At 53.4% G+C, this 20,900-nt stretch overlaps 8 protein-coding genes across 8 annotated transcripts; 5 read left to right on the forward strand and 3 right to left on the reverse strand.

Annotated features, from left to right (window-relative positions):
• Positions 1-129: 129 nt before the first annotated feature.
• On the reverse strand, positions 130-1,014 carry PG998_007463 (uncharacterized protein; the record flags this gene model as incomplete). The annotated part of the gene is made up of 1 exon (XM_066874279.1): positions 130-1,014. One exon carries the CDS (start codon positions 1,012-1,014, stop codon positions 130-132), a length of 885 nt encoding a protein of 294 aa, XP_066730224.1.
• A 631-nt stretch (positions 1,015-1,645) lies between these two features.
• On the forward strand, positions 1,646-3,229 carry PG998_007464 (cell cycle control protein cwf8; the record flags this gene model as incomplete). The annotated part of the gene is made up of 3 exons (XM_066874280.1): positions 1,646-1,703; positions 1,772-2,699; positions 2,755-3,229. 3 exons carry the CDS (start codon positions 1,646-1,648, stop codon positions 3,227-3,229), a joined length of 1,461 nt encoding a protein of 486 aa, XP_066730225.1.
• Positions 3,230-4,538: 1,309 nt separating this feature from the next.
• On the forward strand, positions 4,539-6,480 carry PG998_007465 (uncharacterized protein; the record flags this gene model as incomplete). The annotated part of the gene is made up of 2 exons (XM_066874281.1): positions 4,539-6,248; positions 6,307-6,480. The coding sequence occupies 2 exons, from the start codon at positions 4,539-4,541 to the stop codon at positions 6,478-6,480; spliced, it is 1,884 nt and encodes a 627-aa protein (XP_066730226.1).
• A 1,250-nt stretch (positions 6,481-7,730) lies between these two features.
• On the forward strand, positions 7,731-8,445 carry PG998_007466 (uncharacterized protein; the record flags this gene model as incomplete). The annotated part of the gene is made up of 2 exons (XM_066874282.1): positions 7,731-7,946; positions 8,233-8,445. 2 exons carry the CDS (start codon positions 7,731-7,733, stop codon positions 8,443-8,445), a joined length of 429 nt encoding a protein of 142 aa, XP_066730227.1.
• A 2,738-nt stretch (positions 8,446-11,183) lies between these two features.
• PG998_007467 (uncharacterized protein) lies at positions 11,184-11,744 on the forward strand (the record flags this gene model as incomplete). The annotated part of the gene is made up of 1 exon (XM_066874283.1): positions 11,184-11,744. The coding sequence occupies one exon, from the start codon at positions 11,184-11,186 to the stop codon at positions 11,742-11,744; it is 561 nt and encodes a 186-aa protein (XP_066730228.1).
• Positions 11,745-12,513: 769 nt separating this feature from the next.
• Positions 12,514-13,594, reverse strand: PG998_007468 (Chitin synthase export chaperone; the record flags this gene model as incomplete). Its single annotated transcript, XM_066874284.1, has 3 exons — positions 12,514-12,711; positions 12,783-13,232; positions 13,277-13,594. The coding sequence occupies 3 exons, from the start codon at positions 13,592-13,594 to the stop codon at positions 12,514-12,516; spliced, it is 966 nt and encodes a 321-aa protein (XP_066730229.1).
• Positions 13,595-14,777: 1,183 nt separating this feature from the next.
• On the reverse strand, positions 14,778-17,002 carry PG998_007469 (dihydroxy-acid dehydratase; the record flags this gene model as incomplete). Its single annotated transcript, XM_066874285.1, has 7 exons — positions 14,778-15,599; positions 15,717-16,132; positions 16,194-16,319; positions 16,373-16,480; positions 16,550-16,557; positions 16,637-16,734; positions 16,856-17,002. 7 exons carry the CDS (start codon positions 17,000-17,002, stop codon positions 14,778-14,780), a joined length of 1,725 nt encoding a protein of 574 aa, XP_066730230.1.
• A 1,589-nt stretch (positions 17,003-18,591) lies between these two features.
• Positions 18,592-20,356, forward strand: PG998_007470 (Laccase-2; the record flags this gene model as incomplete). The annotated part of the gene is made up of 3 exons (XM_066874286.1): positions 18,592-18,898; positions 18,952-19,092; positions 19,167-20,356. 3 exons carry the CDS (start codon positions 18,592-18,594, stop codon positions 20,354-20,356), a joined length of 1,638 nt encoding a protein of 545 aa, XP_066730231.1.
• Positions 20,357-20,900: the final 544 nt, after the last annotated feature.

Genomic DNA, 20,900 nt, shown 5'->3' on the forward strand with positions numbered 1-20,900 from the left:
CTACTGGGCGAGCATAGCATATCACCACGCGAGGTGCCCTAGAAAAGCCATCAAAGGTCATAAATAGACCAAGACCTCAAGCCTACAAACCTCGGGACTGTTCGTTCTTTTCCCGCGTCAGCTGGGCAATCAGTGGGCTGCGCCAAGTTTCTTTGCTCGATCTATCGCAATATCCACCATGGCCCGGATAGCCTCCTGTTCCTCTTCCTTGGGGTCGCCTCGGTCTATCCTTCTGCGCATGTCCTCCATGACGACGGGCCGGCTCCGCCCGTTGACGAACACGACGTAACGCAGGCCGGGGAACCTCTGCTCGTACTCGTCGTTCAGCGCCTTCAGCTTTTCGGCCTCCTCGGCGCCCCCTTGGTTCAGCTGCGCCTGCTCGGCTTGCGACTGGGCCGACTCGACCTTCCTGGCCCCGAGCCGCGGGTGCGAGCCCAAGATGCCGTGCAGCTTCTTTTGTTGTTGCTGCGAGCCGAGACTGCTCGATGGCGATGACGACGACGACGACTGAGAAGAGAGCGAGGTCATCAACGAGCCGACGTGCCGTATTAACGCCTTGTACGAGGCAAAGGGCGACTCTGGCCCTGATTTTGCAGTGGGGCTACCATCGTCGGCAGCACCGGTGGCAGCAGTCGCACGTTTTGGTCGCAAGGTCGGGAGGACGAGGGTGTGGAGTTCGGTAGACGGCTCGAAGAGTGTGTCCAGCACTGCGAGCTGGGCTTTGATGGGCGCCGTCGACAATGAAGTAATGGGCGGAAGCGAAGGATGGGGGGCAGCAGCGGCTTTAGGAGGGGCGGCGGCGGCATCAGGTGTGGCCGCCGCGGCCGCTGTGGATGACGAAGAAGCCCCTGAAGATTCCATAAATTCGGACAGCGTTCGGCGCGGTTGTAGTTCGACGTAGGGCGGTGTGTCTACGTTCCTGCGCTCCTTGGTGGTGAAGCCGACGCCGAGATCGTTGTGGTTGGGGATGCGTTTGATGCGTAGCTTGAGTTCCATGGGTGTGAATTGAGGCATTTTGAGAGAGGACCGTCAGTCACGTTATGATACAAGCGATATCGTGTCAACATGATCCTCCTCATTCTGCTGCTCGCTTCGCACCCGCTGGGCACTCTTGCACTGACACGCCCCGCTGATTGACGGCCGCTAATCGATTCATAGACGGGCTTTCTGCCGATACAGTAGCGTCATCTAGCATACTATACGCCGGGACCATAACGATTCCTATCAGTAGTCGGGTTGCATGTACTCTCGACACATGGAACAATACGGGACTAGTTCGTTATGTTCCCTACTTTTCAGAAGCAGCTGGGCAGGTGGTGGAAGGGTGGGTGGTGCGAGCAAGTCTAGCTAGTACCTGCTCTAGGTAAGATTCAAATCCAATCAGCAATGCAGGTACATACCTCCAGTGCATACGTTTTTCTAGTAGCGCTGATGATACATAGCACGCTATGCAGTTGTTCAGTTCATAGTCGGGAGTGGAGCCCCTCGCGGTCTAGGCCTGTGCTTGAGTTTACTTCAGGTACTCCGTACTTTTGGGTAGTCAATTGATTTCCAGAGCTCTACCTAGGCAGGACGAGGCTGAAAATAAAACCTACCATACAACAGCACAGCAGCAGCATCATCACATCATACCTTAACAGTCAACATGCTGTGCGCCATCTCCGGCGAGCCTCCCGAGGAGCCTGTCATCTCCAAGATCTCTGGTATGTACCTTCTTCATCTCGTGTCATTTCGCGCGCGCGCCGGTACTGGTACTGACTTCCTCCTGTAGGCAATGTCTTCGAGAAACGCTTGATCGAGAAGTGGATTGAGGAGAATGGAAAGGATCCCATTACCGGCACCGAATTGACTCTCGACGACCTGTTACCCGTGAAAACGGCACGCGTTGTTCGCCCCCGGCCGCCTACACTTACATCTATACCCGCCCTGCTTTCTACTTTCCAGAATGAATGGGACTCGATGGCCCTCGAGTCTTTCAACCTGCGCGAGCAGCTACAACGCACCAGGGAAGAGCTATCCACGGCACTATACCAGAATGATGCCGCGGTTCGTGTTATCGCTCGCTTGAGCAGAGAGCGCGACGAGGCGAGAAACGCACTTTCCAAGGTCTCGGTCTCCAATGGCAATGCCCCTGCTGCCACGGGAACGGGAGATGATTCCATGGCAATCGATTCAGATGTTTTGCCGCCCCGCCTCGTCACAATGATTGAAGATACTCAGAAATCGCTTTCTAAGTCACGCAAGAAGCGACCGGTTCCTGAGGGCACTGCGGCCCCGGAAAAGATCAGTTCCTACGCCATCCAAGAAGAGTTTTCCAGTCCTGTCACAAAGATGTCAGCGTTCGCTCACATGGATGGAATGGTTTCGATTGGCGGAGAAGGCGGCACAGTCTGCATTTACAGCCCTGCTAAGGCCACTGTAGAAGGCAAGATACAAGGCAAGTTGTCGCTCCAGGAGCCAGTGACCGCAAGCACGTGGACAAACTGTAAGATTGTTTTGGGCACGTCGAGCGGCTTGGTCAAGGTCTTTGCCGATGAGCAGGAGATTGCGAGTTTCTCGGAGCACGCAGGGCCCGTCACAGGCCTTGCCACGCACCCAAGTGAGAAGTTGCTGGCCTCCGTGGGCTCAGACAAAAGCATCGTATTCTACGACCATGATGGGAATGACCGCGTAGCTCGAGTGTTCACTGACTCCGGTAAGTCAATCCAATGTCTACAATTATGCTGCCACGCCCCTCTAACAATTTGGTACTAGCTTTGACTACTTGCGCATTCCATCCCGATGGCCATCTTTTCGCTGCGGGTACCGAGTCGGGGAGATCAAGGTCTTCATGACGGCCACCTGCGAACAAGCTACGTCCTTCTCGCTGGGCGCGCCCGTACACACCATTGTCTTCTCGGAAAATGGATTCTGGTTTGCTGCAGCGGGCAAAGGCACCAACTCCGTCGTAATCTTCGACATCCGAAAGCAGGGCGACGCCGCCAAGGTCAAGTCGTTCGAGGTTGATGGTGCAGTTGAGAGTCTGGCATGGGACTACTCGCAACAATTCTTGGCTATTGGCGCAACGACGGGCGTTGTGGTGCAGCACTACGCTAAGAGCAGCAAGAGCTGGTCTGAGATCTTAAAGTCAGACTTCCCAGCAAAGGGCCTCGACTGGAGCGTCAATGCGACGTCACTGGTAGCCGCGGACCAAGATGGCCAGCTTGCCATCTTGTCGACCAAGGAGTAGTGGTATTTGGAGAAGCGCGGTATACTGATAGCGGCGTCGGTTGGACTCATTCGCAAGCCACAGCCCCTGCGTATAGATCAAATTTTAGGAATGAGAACAGAAGGGGGGACTCTCGGGCTGTATTTGCAAAAGAAAAAAGCTACAAGGGAGGAAACAAGTCGGAAGCAGGAGATAATGACTGACTAATTAATAGTCAATACAATCCACGCATATCCCCTTATTGTGGAAGCGCTGTATTCATCTTGTAAGTAGTTGGAAGAATAGAAGTTTGAATTATCGGCTACCCGTGGGTGGTTAGTGTGACATAGTGCCTGATCAGGCGTGCATTGTGGTATAATAACTAGCCAGCTACATGGGAACTGAATTGCAAAGCCTTGTAGTCAAGACCTCTGAGCGACGCGTCTGCCGGCGTGTGTCAAGGTGTGTCTAGTGCCTACTGCCATGAAGAAAAGAGCAACAACGAGTGATATTATGGACATGTAGATACCTCATACCTAGCCTCATGCGTCGGTGATCGGTGTTTGCGGATATAGGCCACTGGCGGCAGATACCTACTTCGCTTTAGAGTGCACCTACCAGTGAGCCGGATGTGGCAACTCATGTGTACATGTAACCACCGATGACCTCCTTTTAGCCATGGGGATCTGGGCAGCTGGAGGCGAAAGGCAAGGGGATGGGAAGGAGCAGGATGGTACTTCTCTTTCCCTTCCCGACTTCCAGCGTTGTCATCCGAGATCAAACAACATCCGCCAGACACAACGCGCAACACACAACACGCAACACGCTCATGGTTTCTTTTCTTTTCCCGTCACCACAGTGCCACTCACGGTTGTGCCTTTTCCCACTCCTTCATTTCCCTCCACACCACCAGCACCAACACAATTAATTGCCTGCGCCCTGGCGATCAATCTCCAAAATCCCATCACAATACACAGACGGTCAGGCTGGATTGGATGCCCGTGCCTACGTAGGTAGACGCCATGCAATTGCGAACAAGGCTGTAACAGAACCGGGTTATTCTAGGCCAGCATTTAGGTATGCTAAGTCCGACCCATGGTCGCCCACCATTAATGTGCTCCCATTGCCCCTCTACTTCTCCTCTAGCCGATTAGGAAACCCTACATCATCGTATATTCACCTTTACTTTGTGGAGTTCTCGGTGCATCGATACTGACAATGCGTGTTCTTCAGTTGAGTGAATACAGCGTGTCAGAGGCAAGCACAGGAGCCAGATCACCCCACCAATAGGCAAGCAGCTCCGTGCTTTGCGCATGAGCAGCTTGACTTGGGAAACTTCTCGAATAAAGTTATGGCCGATTCGCTCTCTCCATCCCCATCACCTTCACCTTCGCCTTACTTCAGGGCTCCAGAGCCCGCCATCATAGCCAACGATTCAGACTTTGATTCCTCCGACGCCCTCTCGGAGAGGACAATCAGTAATATCCGCTCAGACGACGACACCGAAAGCCTGGCCAGTACAGACGGCGAAGGCTACGATTTAGACCTCGAGGGCCGAGTTGCACCGGCTCCAGCTGCGTGGTGGCATAATCGGGAATCGCCCGCTACAGCCACAGAGGACGAGGTCTCTGAACGCAGTATTAACGAGTCTCTTTCCGACCCCGAAATTGATCCCCGTCACCTGCTAGCATCGGACTCGGAATCCGAAAACGACGCCGATTTCTTCATGCCCAACGGACCTCTTTTCGTACGCCAGCACCGACACTTTGAGAACGCTCCTGGTGGGCTTGGCGCTTGGGTCCCTCCGCCTGCTTATTATCAACCAGTCGATCTCGTCAGCGACGAAGAACACGAGCCCATCCAGCATCGCATTGACTTGGGCGAGATCTCAGACTCAGACGAGGCTCCTGGCAGGCTCTTCGACGAGAGCGACAGTAACCTTAGCCCGTCACCGGTTCGATCGCACAGGTCCCATAACCCATCCGACGTCTCCGATTATCTCACGGACGTGGATGGTTTTGGAGAGGAATACGATACCGACGAAGACGAGATCCAAGAGTTACAACAGCTAAGGCGCAACGCCGGAGAAACACCCAGTTTCGACGGCGAGATACCTATAATGGACCTGTTTCTTCGGGGCAGACAGGCACGACCCCAACACGACGAGCTGGTGGGCGTCGAAGTGCGCCGAAGTGTCCCAGCCGTGAATGCCAGGAATAACCCATCAGAACCCGCAGTTATTGACTTGACGGGGGACGATGGAGAGGACCAAATCAGTCAATCTCAGAACGCGAGGCGAAGACAATCACAGCATCGAGACAATGCCCCACGGCTAAATCGCAGTGATAGTAACTATATTAACAATCAAGCCGTGATTGAGCTAAGCTCGGATTCCGAAGATGGACACAACGCAGACCATGGTGAATTGCGAAGTCGGTCTGCCTCTCGGAGGAACGCCCATCATCACCACCACCACCATCACCACCACCATCACCACGCCCAGCGCGCCCAGCGACTTCGTAACGGTAACGGTGGTATAGCTAACAACCGTACCCCGACACCCAACAACCTTGGTGGGCGGCAACACCCTCCTCTCCCACAAGTGCCACAGCCACTGCAGCCGGTCATGGCTGTCCAGCAGCAATTCATGGACTTTTTCAATCGGCTTCCGGTTAGAGAATTCTTCGGCATGGCAAACCATGGCCATGCCGCGCCCAATGCGGCCAATGATGACGATCTTATGATCATGGGCGTGGGTGAAGGACACAACTATAACGCCAATCCTATGGCATTTGGTCATGTTCATCTTAACTACGAAGCCCACCCGTTCCAGCGGCCTGGACAAGCTGGACCGCTCAAGCCCCAACATGAGCCTCCAGCGAAGGCTCAAGCTGGGTTCACCCGTGATACTGGCGGTGAAGAAATCCTCATCTGCCCCAGCTGTGAGGAGGAGTTGACATACGACCCTGATGAGACTACCGAGAACGGACCGCCCACAAAGAAGGCAAAGACTCGGCGGGATCCCCAATGCCACTTCTGGGCTGTAAAGGCTTGTGGCCATGTACGTACTTCACGACACATTGCACGGCCTGAACATCAATTGACACAATTTTGTATAGGTATATTGCAAAAGATGCTACGACAATAAGAACCGCAAAACCCCGACGCCCAGATATCCCCACAAGGTCGGGTTCAAGCCGGACCCCAACAGAGCCGGAAAAGCCCTATGTGCTGTTGATGGCTGCAATTCCGACGTCAGTACCAAGCCTTCGTGGGTTGGCATCTATCTGTGATGCCGCCTTCTCGACACACTTGTACTCTTTAACGACCTTTTCATACCACTTCACGTGGTGATCATATCTTATTTGCTTTGCATGGCGTTGAGACCGAGGAGGGTCAATCATGGCTGCATGCGTTGGAGTTGGGCGTCCGTTTGTGGATTTTCGCACACACTGGCCAAGAGATGGAGGCTGTAATTCCAGCCTGAGAGCGGACCTCGACTTACGTTCATTCGCGAAACTGTCCATTTCGTCGCCAGATCTCTTTACAAGAGCATCCGCAGCCTTCTGCGGAAGACGTTGATGAGCCATCATGCAGCGGGACGCAGTTCATCGGCAAGCAATAGCGTTACCCTGAAGCATGAGCAAAGGAAATCATTTGCGAATCATAGATGTTTTCTGCCTGAACCCTATAGACTGAATTTACTGACAATGTTTTATTGCTAATTGTGAAATTTCCCCATTTCTAACCCCCGAACCTATCTAACAGAATATTTTGTATGATACAGCACTGCGCATCCTGTCCAACAGCTCATTCAAAGCACATGTGTTAAGCACATGTCTCGTTTGTTGAACATGTTTCGCACACGATGATGGTAAGATCACGTCAGACAGTAACCCAGGAACACGACATACATTTAGCTGATTGCGATTGATAAACGTGTAGCACGTACTACTGGCAAGCCAATGAACAGAGCGAGCAATCTCGATCGTGGACTTACAATGCTATTCGGGCCAGGTTGCTCAAGGTACCTAATTTAACGTAGTCTTCTCGTCCTCGAGTGACCCTTACCATGGAGAAACGACCGTAGTTACAGGGAGCGTGTCTTCTATATCATCAGCATCTTCAGTACTCAGTCCTGTTCACCTTGTGGGTTTCATTGGGCCGTAGCTTGCGAATCCTCCTTCTCTTTACCAGTTTCTGCCCAACATTTGTTCTTCAGCCAAGACTGCATTTGTCGGTGGAGTAAAATTTGCGTCTCTATTTTGTGTCTGAATATCAGCTGGTTAGTGCTTGTATACGAGCACGGGTGACCTTGTTGTTTTCTGTCAAATCTGGCTCGCAAGCACAAGAATCTCTGCTCCGCTTCTTCGTGATGGTCGCAATTCCTATCGGCAGTTGAACAGCGGTGCATGAGACAGTGATATTCCTTTCTCACGACAGAACGCCTTTTTTTGACCGACACCGTCTCGGTATTCTGGCTTCTCCTGTCCGCATAGTAGCGCAGATACGCATCATACCACGCACGATACAACCAGCAGGCATGGGCTGGTTCTCAATGGACGGCTGGGCCTCATCGCTCATAGGCAGCGCCGGCGCGACCAGACGAGATATCGAACAGTTCAACGCACTACCCGTCATAATTCGCGAGTATTTCCCTCGAAGTCACATTCAGCTCGCGAATGGTCTCCTCAGAGTTCTTGATCCGGTTGCTCAGAGTTTGGGCGGCCAGCCCCTGTCTGGTGGAAAGGCCATCATGGTAAATGCCGTTGTGAATGGTGTGGTAGTAATTGCAGTCGAACCCCGTTCCCACGGTCTCCTCTCTCCCTTTCAGCAGTTCCATCCGTATTAAAACCGCACTCAGGGAGTCCTCTGCATTGCGCACAGCGGCAGCGAGACGTCTCTCGTCTCCGTCTGAAAGACTAGGTGCGGTAGAAGTCTCTAGGAGACCAGGGCACTCGGGCGTGCCGTTGATGTATTCGAGCAGGAGCAGCTGAGCGGGCCAGCTGGCGAAACACAGAGCACGAATCTACTGTTTCGTGTAGGGGAACATGCAAGGGTCCGCCAGGGCCGTCTACAGATTCTTCAAGGTAGCGTGGAATTCCGTGGTGGCAGCCCGAATCTCTGGATATCGCGGGGATACCATCTCGCCGCTGCTCCCTGAAGGCTATGGCAGATGGATTGCCACGCATCTGGCATATTGGTCTCCGCCGGGGGCCAAGGGTCATCGAAACCTTCCTCCCGAAACCGAGAGATGACAAGGTCGCAATCCGCATTCTCGGACGATCGAGGTGCACGGTGAGTGTTGGCTGGCGAGACTTTCGGCACGTTATTTATCGTCATAGTGCCCTCCGTGGTTCTTTCCAGGTAGCCTAAGTTGGCAGCACGAGGACTTTGTCCAATGTCCAGACCTATGAGCATGTCTCAGTAAGGGAGGGCTCTTTGTTCCTTCCTCAGTTTGGCCCAGTATGGGGTAACACCTCCCTAGTAATAGGGGCAATATGAACAACCCAGGATATGAAGATGTCCCGAGGACAAGCGTCACGCAGGCCTACCTCTTGCCAACGATGTTCGCGATTATTCTGATAATACTAGGTAACTTATCACGCTGTCGGTGTGAGAGGTTGCAAAGATTCGCGCGAGCCATCGTGATCTTATTGGATACAAGAAAGGGCTTTCGCACATTCCGAGGCACTTTCCTACCGCAAAAGTTTGATCTTCCGTTTGACGCTTAGTTGCGCTTGGCCTACCATCTCTGGCCTTCTATGAGACACAATTTTGGCAAAAGCCTCGTTCGTGGCTCTCGGGGATATATCAACGTTTTGCAAAGATATTGGTGGATAACTACGTTGTCACGTTCAACTAAACCCGAGCTAAACGAACCCCTCTTAGAAAGTAATAGTCTACAGTAGCCTACTGGAGCTGTATATGATTTCAATTGCTGTATATTCATATACAATGTGGCAGTACTCACAGTAAACAACCCAATCCGCATCCGAGCTATTGGTATCACTGGTCCGACCCCTGACTCACAGAAGAAAAATGGGACAAACAGGCATTAGGATTTTTCTATGACTTGGTAGGTTTATCGGTTGAGCCTTTTCCATTACTGCTGGTATTCAAGCGTTATGGGTGTCTTTGGTCAATTTTCTAGCTTTCTGTCAAGCCGTAAGCCCCTGAAAGTGCAAGGTGAAAACGATACTGACCACTCTAGCAGCCCCCCAGTGGGACAAACTCAGTGGGTCTACCATAAAGACTAATAAGCTCTTTTTCATCATCTCAGAAAGCATCTTGGCGCAGGGGAAGCGCGCCGGGCTCATAACCCGGAGGTCCTTGGATCGAAACCAAGAGATGCTATTGTTGAAAATTTTACGTTTTTTAGTCATTTTTTCGTGCAGATATCATGCGATTTAACCCTCAGTCACAACGTCCCTTATCCTGCTTTTTTACTAGCATGCTGCTCTTCCGTTGGAATATATGAATGCGATCCTTGATCTGATCGTCGCATTGCTCCCAAACACACCTAACCAATTGAACTATGTTCCGTTCTTTTCCCGACTTGCCCCCCGCAGCGGATTGGGGCTTTTAGCCGTTTGCTACTAAGTCTGCGATGTGTTGTCATGACTTCCAAAGAAGCATACGGTCTGCAACACGGCGTCCTCCGCCGCTCCTCCGCCCTCTGCGGCATGCTGCAGGTTGCGCATGTCGTCGTCCAACACATACGATCGACTCTGTAGACGGGCCTCGAGATCAGCCGTCATAATCACCCAATCTTGCCAATTAGGCAAATCTATACTTGCCGCAGGTGGTGTTGTGTGCTATTTGCGTGCCGCAATGAATGAACGATTGCGTGATCGGATTCCCGGCGACCCCCTACACATGTTTGTGATTCATGACCGCTTCATCGACAAGGTTGATTGACAGTAATCAAGTGTAAATGATCGTTGTTGAGCAGCTTGATAAAAAGGGGTACGAGAAGATGGGATCCCTCTACTTGATACTCAAAGCCCGAAGTGAAGTCTGATCACAGTTGCAACCACATGGCTTCCGCAGTTTTCTTGAGGCGGCCTCGACGCTGCACGTTCAACCGGTCCTAACAACAAGTCCGAGTTCGACGCGGCGGGCGACGGGATCAGCACCATCAGCTTGCAGGCGCGCTAGGCTCTCTTCAAGTTCACGCCAACCCAACAGGAGCGGCGGTTCAACACCACGCTCTAGCACTCGGGCATCCAGTTCGAGCCCTACCCGGCCGACTACACGTAGTTGTGGCTGACGAAGCTGCCCGCGACGGGCAGTATCACGCTGTGGGCCTCGGGATACGAGTTGTACGACCGCTTCTCGCAGCCCTACCGGCGCTTCTTCGAGGGGCTGACGGCGCACTTTGTCGGCAACGTACGTTCGTCTCCCGCAGAGCTTTGTCAGTTTGACACTTAAGGCAAGCCAGGCTAGCCCAAGACTTTTCACTGCAGCTGGTTGGAATAGCCGTGGTGTCTTCCAAGGCGCCACGTTTAACTACAATGGTTTGGGTGAATGGCGTCAGTAAGTTGGTTTAGGCCATCGTCAGGCTGTGAACAGTAGTACGCATGGTATAGGATTAGGGAATATTCCAGATCACGTATTTTCCATCTCATAATGAGGTGTTCAGAGTTTCTTCGAAATAAAAGGTGCTAAACAAACCAAAACCAAGATGCGTACTATCTATGGGGATGGGAGGACATCTCGGGCCAGAATGGCGAGGAGAGCAACCGAGACGACGGCCCCACGTTCCGTCATTGGCAACTTTTCCCAAGTCCAAAGATAGGTGTAGGCAATGCAAAGCACTCCCACACGGTCAACATTTCGTTACAAGCATTGTTTGCGACACAGCCCTTTTTATGCTGGCGCTAGTGCAGGACCTTTATCTTCTTCATCTGCTTCTTCATCATCATCTTCTTCTTCCTCCTTACTGGGCCTGTCATCCATCCATAGCAAGAAAAGCCAACCCCCCTTCGCCACGATGTCCGACAAGATCACGGCCAAGAACCTCAGCTACGACCAGACCCTACCGCCCTTCCTCGCGCGCCTCCGAGGCCAGCACCAGGCCCCTGGCGACGGGCCAGACCCCATCCTCGCGGCGCGCCGGCGCACCGCACGCGTGCGGACGGCCAGCGAGGAGGCCGAGGACGCGCCACTAGTGCTGGACGAGGCCGGCAACGTCGTGGACATGAACGCGGATGAGCTGCCAGGCAAAGAAGACGACGCAGATGCCAAGATGAAGAAGAGCGAAAAGGAGGAGGAGGAGAAGAAGGAACAACAGCCTACAAAGGAGGCGGCAGCCATAGGCGCCTCCAAGAAGCGCAAGGTGGGCCGCGTAATAGGCGGAGACGACGACGAGAAGGGCGAGCGCGAGGTTTCTCAAGCCGTCAAGGCGGCCAAGGCAATCGCGGGTAGTGCCAACGGCGACAAGAAGAAGGTGAAGGCAACGACAGCAGCAACATCATCTACGCCAAAACCGTCCGGAGGGAAGAAGAAAGCCAAGAAGATCAAGCTGAGCTTCGGGGACGATGAAGCTGACTGAGGTAGTGATTTTCTATTGCGATGACCAACTTCTACTTCCCACACATCATCGATTGGGCTGCCAGATGAACCAGCTGCCTTATTCGCCCGAGACTACGCCCGTTGAGCGCAGATGCCACTACCAGAGCTTATCCGTCGTCAAGCTGCGTCTGGTGGCAGTCAGACACTTGAGAATTTGTCAGACAGACGTGTCGCGAGTATATATTCTTGAGTAGCGGACGCAGCGGATGCAACATGTTGCTGTTACACACCGAAGCTGGCCGCCCTACTACTCATCGAGCTAGATGAGTGGGCAGCATGCAAGCTGTCTTGGGGCAGTCTTCATCACTTGCCTTATGGACAGTAGTACGTCAAGTAATGCTTCGCAGCATCAAAGACTAGCAATTGCAGTCCTGATGCGGCCTTTGGATCACAATTTTCGGCGGCTGTGCATAGCAGGCATCATGGGCCAGAATTAGGTTGGTAAGCCAATAAAAGACCATGATGTTAATCATTGAAAATCAACATGCCCCCGCCTGGACAGACATATCCACGCTGCTTCTCTAACGATGTTCGATTAAGCATTCAATATAAGCTAAAAACGCCATAAACCCCTCGCCAATGCATGACAGGACGCTCCTGATGATATTACCCAGGGAATTCCAATGTGAATAAGCCTTCACGCCATCTCCTTTTCCCAAAGTGTTCCGTCCTCATGAATCCATGCACCACATCTATACATGTGTAAATTACCTCCTCATATCGTGGGCGTTTGCCGACACCTTAGCTGTCTAGTATCGAGACATACGGTTGCCATTCGACGGTGAGTATCCGCGATCATAGGCGCTGGAGTGCGCGTACGGGCTTGGGTCGTCCATATAGATGGTCGTGCGGCGGTCTTCTTCAGGCAGGAGATCCTTGACTTCCCAGTTGTTCATTCGCATTCCCACGGAGAACTCCAAATCTTCCTTCGTGATGGAATCCCAGTACTAGACGCAAACATGTTAGTATACGCGAAAGGCGAGCGAAAATAACCGCCGAGGGAGAAGAGACTACAAACCTTGTAGACCATCATAACGGCTAGCAAGTTACAGATTGTTGCGAAAAATAGACCATCCAGATAATGGGAAGTCGCTTCGCAGAGAGTCGAGCTGAAGGCATAGAGGAGCACCTGGCCGACGACAAAGAAGAAGACGCCAAAGGCGATGTCGCCGAGCGGCCAGCGGTCCTGCAGAGTGCGGGCGACAAGCATGACTTGCATAACGACATAGACAAGCAGCTGGATGGCGTTGAGGAGGTACAAAACGGTGAAGAGTCCGACAGTGTTGACGGGGCCCAGGCCGGCCCACGACTTGAAGGTAGCCAGGGACACGAGGAAGGAGATGGCAAAGGCGGCGAAGGAACAGAGGCGCAATAGCCAGACGGACAAGGGGGTGCCGTCCTCGTAGAGTTGAAAGCCGACGAAGCCGTTGATCAGCAGGCAGGTGACGAGCGACGAGGTGAGGCCGGCCTGGATGGAGACGAAGTAGGGGTAGGGATCGGAGCCGGGGGCACGACGCCCGCGTCGACGATGAGAGAGAAGAAGCTGAGCAGCATGTAGAAGTAGAAGAAGGCGAGGATCTCTTTTCGGCCAACGGCGGTGAACTTGCCGCGGATATGCAGGATCATGATGATGGTCATGGCCAGGGAGATGATGTGCATGAAGCTCGAGGCGCCCTCGAAGATGATGGTGTTGGCCAGCTCAATATTGCGGGCGTAACAGTCCGGTTCGATGCCGACGCCGCTCGAGACGGCGCGAATGGGCCCGACGGAGGCGCATAACGGCAGCGGCGCCGTCTCGCAAAGGCCGGTGAAGTCCCCGAAGCCACCCATGTTTTCCGAGACGCGAAAGGACGTGGGCGCGCGACGGCGAAGGGCTGGCGGCCAAGGTCGGCGAACGGGTTGGATACAGTGATCCTCCAGTCGAATGATGGGTCCCAGAAAAAGGGACGAACGAATGCAGTTGACGATAATTCGTGGTAATGATTCTATCGGGTGGTCTGCCGCCGGGCTCGGGGGTGGTGAGACGCGATGGTTGTGGGAGTACGGAGTAGTGTCAGGCGGTTAAGCGAGTGACGGATTTGAGAAGTCGACGGATGACCACGGCGTCAGTTCGTGGACATGAGGAGAATGTCGAAATGGCCAAGCGAGCGAAAGGCCAACCACCCTAGCAGCCCAAGTATGCGCAGAGTGTGTGTTGATGTTGGAGGTGGTGGTTGGTGGGTGGTGGGTGGTGGGCTAGCTGGCTGGGCTGGGCTGGGGCTGCACGACAGTGGAAACAGGCAGACGGGGCCAGATGGAATCCAGAATCAGGGCCTGGGCAAGGGGCCTCACGCCTTCTGTCACGCCCATTCTTTGGTTGCCATAGGTGAGATAAACAGTGGATTCTGGCTGGATTCGCACTAGGCTCTGCCAGGCTTTGGCTGCTAGTGTCCGTGCATGTCGGCTTGGCGACGCTCGTGTTCACGAAACCACCCACCATCCCCGAGAAGATCTCTAAACATCTCCAGAGTCCGGATCGGTTGATTAGGTAATCCTTCTCCTTGCTTACAGTCTCACAGTGCAGTGGGTCCCTTGCAAAGATGCTTGCGTCGCACTCGTTGATAAATAAACAGTCTTCATGATTCAAGAACTCCGGGCCGTTGGGCTTGATCAAACCACCGTCTTAACTTTCGAAGACTGCAACATGAGACGTACCAACCATGTCTGGTCTTTGTCGTGCGATGGAAACCGGGAAATACCCAACGCCTCAGATTCGTCCCGTCTCAACGTCATTTATCCGTTTTGCAGCTTTTTAACTTCCACCTGATCACCGCCTGTCTTCAACTTCCGGCCATCATCTTATGTAGGAAGATACTACATATGTACGTACTGCACCGCTTTCATCCGAGATCAAACGAGGCCCTAGTTGGATCGACACTATCCAACATGGCAATCAATCAAACAGGCAAGGTTTCTGCTCATCCACACCAGTTTTCGACAAAACCGGCATTGAATATGAATTGACCGCGACTCATTACTTCGGCACGGCCACGTCGTCTTCCCACTGATCCGTAACAGCTCCATGACTGGCATCGCCGACCAGCCTGGCATACTTGGCTAGTGCCCCTCTTCGCACATGCGGAGCCGGTGGCTTCCACGCTCTTTGCCTCTCGGCTAGCTGCTCGTCACTGACATCCACTATATCAATACGGTTCTTGATCGCATCAATCGTAATGGTATCGCCATCCTGCACCAAGGCGATGGGGCCGCCGCGCGCCGCTTCTGGCGTTACGTGACCCACGATGAAACCGTGGCTTGCACCGCTGTAGCGGCCGTCGGTGACCAGGGCGAGGTTTTTCAACCCAGCACCCATGATGGCTGCCGATGCTGTCAGCTGTTCCGGCATACCAGGCCCGCCACGGGGTCCTTCGTATCGCACGATCAAGACTAGCTTTTCGTCGCGGGGAATTTGCCCGTGGGACAAGGCCTCATTGAGCTCGCGCTCCTTATTGAAGACGCGCGCCTTCCCTGTAAACGTCAGGCCTTCCTTCCCCGTGATTTTCGCGACTGCGCCATCTGGCGCCATGTTGCCCCGGAGGATCCGGATATGACCAGACTCCTTGATCGGATCGCTCAGAGGCCTGATGATTTTCTGATCAGGGGCCAGGCTTGGCCAGTCCGCTACATTCTCGCCCAACGTCCGGCCCGTGACGGTTGGAATGTTTCCATTGACGAGCCCGGCAGCAATGAGCATCTTCAACACGGACGGAGTACCTCCGATCTTGTACAGATCCTCCATGTAGTATTTCCCACTCGGTGCAAGATCTGCTAGGAAAGGCGTTTTGTCACTGACCCTCTGGATGTCGTCCAGCGTCAGTGGGACTTCGGCAGTGTTTGCGATGGCCAGGAAGTGCAACACGCCGTTGGTAGACCCCCGAGAATCATGGTGACAACCAGTGCATTCTCAAAGGACTCCCTTGGTGATTAGGTCACGCGGGCGGATGTCCTTGGTCATGGTGGTCTTAATCACCTCGGCTGCGCGCTCACACTCTCGTGCCTTTTCGGGCGACAGGGCCGGGTAGGACGAAGAGCCCGGCAATGTCAAACCCATGGCTTCAATAGCCGTCGCCATGGTGTTTGCCGTGTACATGCCCCCGCATGCACCTGCCCCAGGGCAAGCATGTCGCTCGATGTCAGTCATGACGTCGCCCGGGGTCCGGCCGGCGCCTCCAGGGTTTGACTTAGCCTCCAGGCGCCCGTAGGCATAGGCACCTGTCGCCTCATAGCAGGTGGATACATTGATCTCCTTCTCCAGGAGACTGGAATGGCCCTTGCGGATTGTGCCACCATAGATCATGATGAAGGGCCTGTTGTGGCGAGCAGCGGCCACTTTACAACTCGCTTTAGCATCCATAGTAAATGCTGTGTAGGAGTAGGCTCAGGCACTTACTGACAACACCAGGCATGTTCTTGTCGCAGCCAGGGATCGAGATGTTGGCATCATGGTGTTGAGCGCACGTCACGGTCTCGATGCTATCCGCTATGAGATCGCGTGATTGGAGAGAATACCTCATGCCTGTCAAGGTCAGTGATGCATCAGCAGCCTACGCGGGGTTCACGCCAACTTGCCTTCTCCGCCCATTGTGATGGCGTCTGACACGCCGACGGCGTTGTACTGCCATGCCAGCATGTTCTGCTTCTCGAGCGACTTCTTGACTATCTTGCCGAACTCCAAGACTAATCAGCCAGAGTCAGCCTTGCCTATCCTCTTGGCCCCAAGCCGCCTTAAGTCTTCCCATTACTTACGATGGGTGCTAGAAAGAGAGCATTATGGTTAGTAAAGTCGGGCCGCCGCCGAAATCTTGTAAGTCGCACAGGTGTCGAGAGTCTTACTTGCAGGGGTTGCCTTCCCACCAGATGGTGGCCACGCCAACATGAGGGGCAGTCTTCATCATATCCTCGTTGGGGACTCCGGCCCCGTAGAGCATGGCCTAATTCAGGGAGGGCAGGAAGTATTAGCATGATGAAAACTGGAATTCAAGTGGCCGAGTCACTAGCACTGCTTTCAACCATTCGCTATTCCCGACCGTGGCTATCAGCGAAAGTACATACCTGTGCACCCGGAAAGTCATGCTCTCTCGTCAACGTATATGACCATCGGTTCAACAGGCCACCAGGAGGCAAGCACTTAAACTGGATGTATTGGGGATCCGACTTGGAGTCAGCCGCTGACGACGAAGGGCCACTATGAGAGTCCATGGTGTGCTAGGTGTGCTAGTATATTAACAATGTATTTAGCTGATCTTGGGCTCACTTCGCTTAAGATGTTGTTAATGGTTGTTTCAGCCAGCAGAGGGGAGATGTCGGCTAACACACCCCAAACCCCAACGCAAAAGCACCGGGAAGGACTGCGGGGTCAGCGCGCGGGGTGGCAACATGGACGAACATATGTGATATGGGGCCCGGAGTGGGTGAACGCGGGGTGCAAAACCATGTGTACATCACAAGCAACCAACGAGCCTCTGCAATGGTTGCTTGTATACACGAGTCATGTATCCGCCTCCGTAACCGCCAGGTTGGAGAGCCCAAGCGACGCCGAAGTATCAACTTCTGCCGTCCCCGGGAAAGCACATCTGCCTCCGGTGCGGCGTGTCGGCATTCCCAAACACAGCCGCAAATCGAATGCGACGACATGTTCGAATAGGAAATGTCAGGGAAGGCCAGCCGGGTTGGCAACGAAGGTCCTGTCGCCAGCTACATGCATGGCGCGCCTCCGTAAAGAACAACACGCACATTAGCCGGCGAATACAGCTCTAGAGAAGGCCTCCGGCACGGCTCGAGAATCGATTGCCAAGCAAATGGCTGTGGAAGCCGTCTGCTCTGCCGCCTGATGGCTTGTAGCAGCTGCACCACAGATATTTGCCACACGATTCATTATGTGTAAGCCGTATTCGATGACTCGTACTTAGGGGCCAATTGATCTTCTTACTCGGTGGCTTATGCGTGTGCAAACGCAGTAGAAGGTGGCCAACGGGCCTCGAAGGGTTCTTGATCATAGCATCACCACCTGCTACCAACGGGCAGGGAGGTACTGGCGGACATGTGATGGAATCCAAAAACCGACGTGGCTCCAAACTCCAAAATCCAATCCTGCACCGAGAATATAAATAGCATTTCTTTTCCTTTTTGGTTGAATCCTGGGCGTCTGTGCACATGTCATTCCCTCTCAAAGTTACCTTCACGAACCCCCGAACTAGCCTTCCCGGCGACTGTGCTACCCTGACCTGGGGATCCTCCGCCATCTCTAATCCCCCTGCGACCCATCAGCTCCTCCGCGGCACTGGGGTATGCCTGGTTTGAAGCCCAGATTTGGTGTAGCCACGATGTCTAACAGCAGCTGTCTAACGGCTCGGCTATGCCGGATTGGCAACTCCCCCATCCCAGGGCACTCGTCGACATTCTCCGCGGGATTCGCACGTGTTCTAACTCCGATGTGGCACCTCGCAAACAGATCTCTGTCAACTACTCCCCGAATGAGATAGTACACTGGCATTGCCACCCTTGGGGAGTCATGACAAAAGTCACAGGCCGCGAAGCCGATTCACCGATGCCACAACCTTGAACCAGAAGGCAAGGGTGGATGAAGGACGGAAAGTATCTTCATCGCCTCCGGATCAGGGCTCTAGAGGCCACAAGGGGGTCAGAGCAGGTCATGTATCGCGATTATGTTTCTCTGTTGGTTTCTATATATGAGGATCTTCATAACCGGCCAGAAAGGGCTTGTTTGCTCGTCCCCACATCACTAAAGACTCGATATCTCTCACATCGGCTCAGCTCGACCTTTCAAGATGCACTCCGTGGCTCTGTCTCTCCTGCCAGTCCTAGCGCTGATCAGGCCGTCGCTCGCAGTCCCCAGAGCCGACAACGCCCGGCTCGCCACCCGTTCCGTCTGCAACGGGAACACTGCCGGTACTCGCTCACAATGGTGTGACTTCAACATCGACACAGACTATACGACAACGTCGCCCGATACGGGGGTGACGCGGGAATATTGGCTAGAGTTGACCGACCCTCAGCTCTCTCCCGATGGCCGCCAGCGATATACACAGGTCATCAACGGGACGATTCCTGGCCCAACGTTATATGCTGACTGGGGTGAGTCAAAAAACCCGAGCCGGTCTACTGGACTTTTCTAATTTGACGTTTAGGTGATACTGTGGTGGTTCATTTAACCAATAACCTTGCCCACTCTTCGAATGGTACAAGCATTCACTTCCACGGTATCCGACAGAACTACACGAACTCACACGATGGTGTTGTCTCGATAACGCAATGCCCGACACCACCTGGTTCTTCCATCACCTACACTTGGAAGGCAGTGCAGTACGGAACGTCGTGGTACCATTCGCACTTTGGCCTGCAGGCTTTCGAGGGGCCTTTGGTGGTATCGTGATCAACGGCCCGGCCACGGCAAACTACGACGAAGATCTGGGTACCATCTCGTTGCTTGACTGGGACAAGCAGCCTGCCTCTGCTATGTGGGATGTCTCACAGACCGGCGCGCAGCCACAGCTCGACAACGGACTCATCAACGGGACCAATACTTATGGACAGGATGGGGCAGCTGGTACTACCGGAAAGCGGTTTACTACCACATTTGAGGCAGGAAAGTCCTACAGAATCCGTTTGATCAACGCGGCTATCGACACGCATTTCAAGTTTTCCATCGACAATCACAAGATGCTTGTCATCGCGAATGATCTTGTGCCTATCGTACCGTTCAACACCACGGTTCTAAGCATCGCCATGGGACAGCGGTACGATATCATTGTCCAGGCAGACCAGTCATCCGTGGCACAGAACTTCTGGATGCGAGCGAAGCCGCAGAGTTGTAGCAAGAACGGTAACGCCGACAACATCAAGGGTATAGTGCGCTACGGCTCGTCGACGGCGACCCCCACCACAACAGCGTACACATTCGACGACAATTGCCTGGACGAGCCGGCTTCGAGCTTGGTGCCGCACGTGGCCAAGAAGGTGGGAACCAGCCTCTACAACAGCCTGCACAACGTGTCCATCAGCAAGAATGATCAGAAGCTGTGGCGTTGGTACCTCAACAGCACTACGCTCAAACTGGACTGGGCCAATCCGACTGTGCTACAGATACAGAACCAGATGACCAACTTCGCCTCGTCCGACGCCGTCTTCCAGCTCGACAAGGCCGACGAGTGGGCCTACACCGTCATCGAGACCAACTTCCCCGTCGCGCACCCGATCCATCTGCACGGTCACGACTTCTTCGTGCTGGCCCAGGGCACGGGGCCTTACAACGACACTGTCGCTTACAACCACAACAACCCGGTCCGTCGCGACACGGCCATGCTCCCGGCTCAAGGCTATCTCGTCATGGCCTTTCAGACGGATAACCCTGGTGCCTGGCTCATGCATTGTCACATCGGTTGGCATGCGGAGCAGGGGTTCGCGATGCAGTACGTCGAGCGTCAGAGCGAGATTCCCAGTCTTTACGACGCGAATGCTCTTAACGACAACTGCAACGCCTGGGCGTCCTATAATAGCGCCATTGGTGTCACTCAGGATGATTCGGGAATTTAATTACATCGCGAGAGGCTAAAGAATGGATAGATGTGGGATATTATAGAGACGGGTAAGGGCTGGTATAATTATAGCCAGTCGGGAAATGGTTTTAAATAATTGAGCTTTGTAGATTTGATTCTAGTTGTATTTCCTTTGTATTACATCCATCAGCACACAATTATAGACCGATGCTTTTCCCCGTTTGATGTCGTTTTCTATATAGCATCTGAAACACGCCCTTTTAGCTGTTCACCTGTTGCATAGTACTCTATAGTGACAGTTTCAACCTCGTATGACCGTTATAGACGATTGGTGAACACTCCCAGCAACGGGATAGGTCAGAAAGAACATCTCATATCAACATATTTAATCCTTCATAATAAATATGCCAAGTACTGTTCCGAAGCAGACGAATTCACCTTCTTCCCTTTTCGTCTCTCGGCAAATTTCCGTGCTGCCAGACTACCTACACCTGAAGAGAAGTACATTGACGAAATAATCAAGAGCAGACACAAAATATCAAAAGAAAGCTCTGGCATGTATACAAATAGTAGTCTTAACC

The sequence above is a fragment of the Apiospora kogelbergensis genome (assembly GCF_038363985.1).
Source record: "Apiospora kogelbergensis strain CBS 113332 chromosome Unknown utg000005l_segment0_segment0, whole genome shotgun sequence".
In the NCBI taxonomy this organism is placed as follows: Eukaryota; Fungi; Ascomycota; class Sordariomycetes; order Amphisphaeriales; family Apiosporaceae; genus Apiospora; species Apiospora kogelbergensis.